General features: G+C 28.6%; 1 protein-coding gene across 1 annotated transcript; it reads left to right on the top strand.

The window, feature by feature from the left end:
* Nucleotides 1–301: 301 nt before the first annotated feature.
* Nucleotides 302–2580, top strand: LOC111628640 (nuclear hormone receptor-like 1). The gene is made up of 8 exons (XM_023372471.1): nucleotides 302–414; nucleotides 597–632; nucleotides 959–1347; nucleotides 1488–1601; nucleotides 1669–1927; nucleotides 2004–2148; nucleotides 2215–2352; nucleotides 2424–2580. Exons 1-7 carry the CDS (start codon nucleotides 411–413, stop codon nucleotides 2288–2290), a joined length of 1023 nt encoding a protein of 340 aa, XP_023228239.1. The 5' UTR covers nucleotides 302–410; the 3' UTR covers nucleotides 2291–2352; nucleotides 2424–2580.
* The last annotated feature ends 657 nt before the right edge of the window (nucleotides 2581–3237 follow it).

The raw sequence follows: 3237 nt of genomic DNA, 5'->3' as shown, positions 1-3237 counted from the left end.
ACACGTTTCCATGTAGCCATAAGAGAATTAATTATAATTTATAAAATAATCTTAATGTACTTTAAAATAAATTTAAATATTAATTTAAATACGCAGAAACAATAATTCCACGTAAATACAGCACATATACAATGGATACACTGTTTTAATGCAAATTTTACCGTATAAACCGTGTTTAAATTTTTTAAAAATAGTACGTAATTTTAAATTTTACTATATATAAAATTACTTATTAACTTTTAGTATTTTAATTTGAAAAGTTTTGAAATTTAAATTAAATTAAATATACAAAAATTAAGTCATTAAATTGTATTTAAAAGAATGACACAGCAGAAGACACTAGAACAACAGTATTTTAACCGAAGTTAATATCGTTAATTTTATTTCTTTATTACTTTTAATTAAGCTAAATGGGTATGTTCAATTTTTATATTACAATCAATGAATTAAAAAGAGATAATTTTTGTAAATTTTTAACAAAAACGAAGTTGTTAGCCCAAAATACGCTGCTAATAGTCACTTAAACGACACTTGTTGGCAAGAATAAGAATTTCTCCATATTTTAAATTAAAATTTTACATTTTTTATTATTTCAGATAAGAGAAAAACAGGCACAAAAGAAGATCAAGACGGTAATAAATTAATTATTATTATTTATAAGCTTAGCAAAGCATTGTAACTGCACAAAAGAAAATACTTTTGTGCCAACGATGCTGCACAAAAGGCAGCAATGTGTTCTATTTCTATTCAATCAATACAAAGTCTGAATTCTTCTACAAATGTGCTTCCTTATTGAGGGGATTTGGATCCTCAGTACTCATTCGTAGACTTACCAAAGAAAATCAATCATTTTATTGAAGGAAACTAACGCTATAAAAAAACAAAATGGCGTACTAATTTGATTCAAAAATGCATTAAAAACACACAAAAATTTTAATTAAAATTTTTCTCTTTTCAGGTGTTGCATTACACTTAACTCCTATAAGAGATACTTGTGAAGTTTGCGGAGATAACGACGAAGTATCGAATCGTTACGGAGCATTCACGTGCGATTCGTGTTCCAATTTTTTTAGAAAATGTATATTAGACAAAAGGAGAGTTATCCATTGTATAACTGAAAGTGGAAAATGTCCGATCGATAAAAGGAGCGGTGTTACGACTTGCGGGTTTTGTCGCTTAAACAAATGCTATGATGTAGGAATGAATTTTAACCTTGCCAGGGTTAAACCGAAGTGTGTCCGTCAGTTAACAGGTGGATTTGGAGTATCCGAAAGGCGAAGTAAATTATTAGAAAACCTCTCTTCTACGGAAAGCACCACCAAGTCTTTTCGGGAAATTGCTACCGAGGTATGTCAATTAAACTTATAATGTGGAAAACTACCAGGGAATTAAGTTGGGAAATAAATTATGTTTACGTAATGTTATTTTAATGCTTCCAATTTTATGAAGGATTGTTTTAATTACTCTTGTCAACAATATTTTTATAGTATTTGTTTGATCGAAAGAAAGCCTGTATTGAATGTCTGCAATACATGGAACAATATTATTACAAATGGTTAAACACTTTCCCACGTTTTCACAATTTAAGTAAGGACAAAAAGGTATGTACCGACCTCTGTATAATTTGTAATTTAAAGACAATTATTTAAATTGTAAATTATTCCACAGGAACTCGTAAGATCCAGGTCATCCGTAAAGGGAGCAATCATGCAACTGATCGAACGATCTCTTTGTGTTTATCTAATGCTCAGACTACACAATTGTTTCCTATATACTACAACCACTTCCGATAAGATATCAGCTATAATAAAAAGTACACGTGACTTTAGAGATGACGTATCGCATGCCTTAACAGAATCAGAAGCAACGAAGATAACCAAACTAGAAGCATTTAACATTATGAAACTTCAATTAACAATGAACGACGGTAGTTTCTGTGGGTCTAAAAGTATCATAATTTATCTAAAAGTGATTTTTTAACACTGCTTTTCCTCTATTTTCAGACTTATTGATACTGAAGAAAGATTTAGACCTTGCAAGCAATCTTCAATCATCTTTTCAGCGACTAATTAATACAGTGTCAGAATTGACAAATGCCATCAGTTGTTTCAGAAACAGAGAGAATTTCGATGCTATCGAATCTCTGAAGTAAGTTAGTTTTATCCTTTTTTTCAATTAGAAAAGAGCAATTCTCATGCCATAAATATTTTCCAGTTTATTTGATTATTCTTCAGACATTCCTGAAGGAAAGTATCCTTATAATCAAATTCGATTTTGTCCTCAACTATGATGAAGTCTGGTAATTTGCATACGTTGCAACTGGTGCAATGTTTATATGCAAATTCTAGCACTGTAAGTAACATTAATTTATTTGTATGCAAAATACTGTTGAGAAATTTTAATTCTCTTTTATTTCTTTCCAGTTGTATTGATATGTACTGAGCTGTATTGAAACCATGGCTGAAATCTTCACTGATCTTACTTTCTAAAACAAGATTTTTTGATAAAATATTAAAATATATTTCTAGAATTTTCGAAACATTTTTTAAAATTAGAAAATGAATACTTTTAATTGCTGAAATTGTAATTGTTCAGTTCTTTATATTTTTTAAAATAAATGATTTTTCATGAAATATTACATTGTTTTTCTTAAATTAAATGAAAGTAGTAACCGTATCAAGCATATTTTAGTTGAAATTTTCGTGTTTTAATGAGTACAATGCATAATTGTAAACGTTCCCAAACAGAACTCATCAGAGAACCACTTAAATTTGAAATTTTGTTGGTCCATTATGTAATTATTAACTTACTTTCCCGGCTTAACTGATTAATAACTGACCAATTACGTTACATTGATTACAATGAAACAATTAATACTATAAATTATCATTATGTTATTGATAATTAATATTAATAATATAATGAACCATTTTAAAAAGGTTCGTTTTAAAATGGTTCGTTGCTCTGTGCCCATTTTGTACACCAAATAAATCGAAAAATTGGCACCTCTATATAAATTTTTGTATTATTTTGATAAATACTGTATATGCTATATTTAAATAAGAATAAATGGATTAATTTTGGTAACACAAATTTGAATCTGGGCAAAATCTTAATTAAAAAGATTAATAATACGCTATATACTAGGTTTGAATTACTGTTTTGTTTTACGAGCATATGACAGCATGTAGTTAGGGAAACTTGATCAACTGTGTGTTGTTATGGTCAGTAGTGTCA

Source organism: Centruroides sculpturatus, unplaced genomic scaffold (genome assembly GCF_000671375.1).
Source record: "Centruroides sculpturatus isolate CEXI.00-Female unplaced genomic scaffold, Cexi_2.0 scaffold549, whole genome shotgun sequence".
NCBI classification, from domain to species: domain Eukaryota; kingdom Metazoa; phylum Arthropoda; class Arachnida; order Scorpiones; family Buthidae; genus Centruroides; species Centruroides sculpturatus.
Note: the sequence above shows the minus strand (reverse complement) of the source record. Positions and strands in the feature narration are given on the sequence as shown.

What these genes read in the sequence shown, in the direction of transcription:
- LOC111628640 (XM_023372471.1), top strand. An exon ending in CACAAAAGAAGATCAAGACG is followed by an intron (nt 633 to 958) that starts GTAATAAATTAA and finishes TTCTCTTTTCAG; the next exon opens with GTGTTGCATTACACTTAACT. An exon ending in ATTTAAGTAAGGACAAAAAG is followed by an intron (nt 1,602 to 1,668) that starts GTATGTACCGAC and finishes ATTATTCCACAG; the next exon opens with GAACTCGTAAGATCCAGGTC.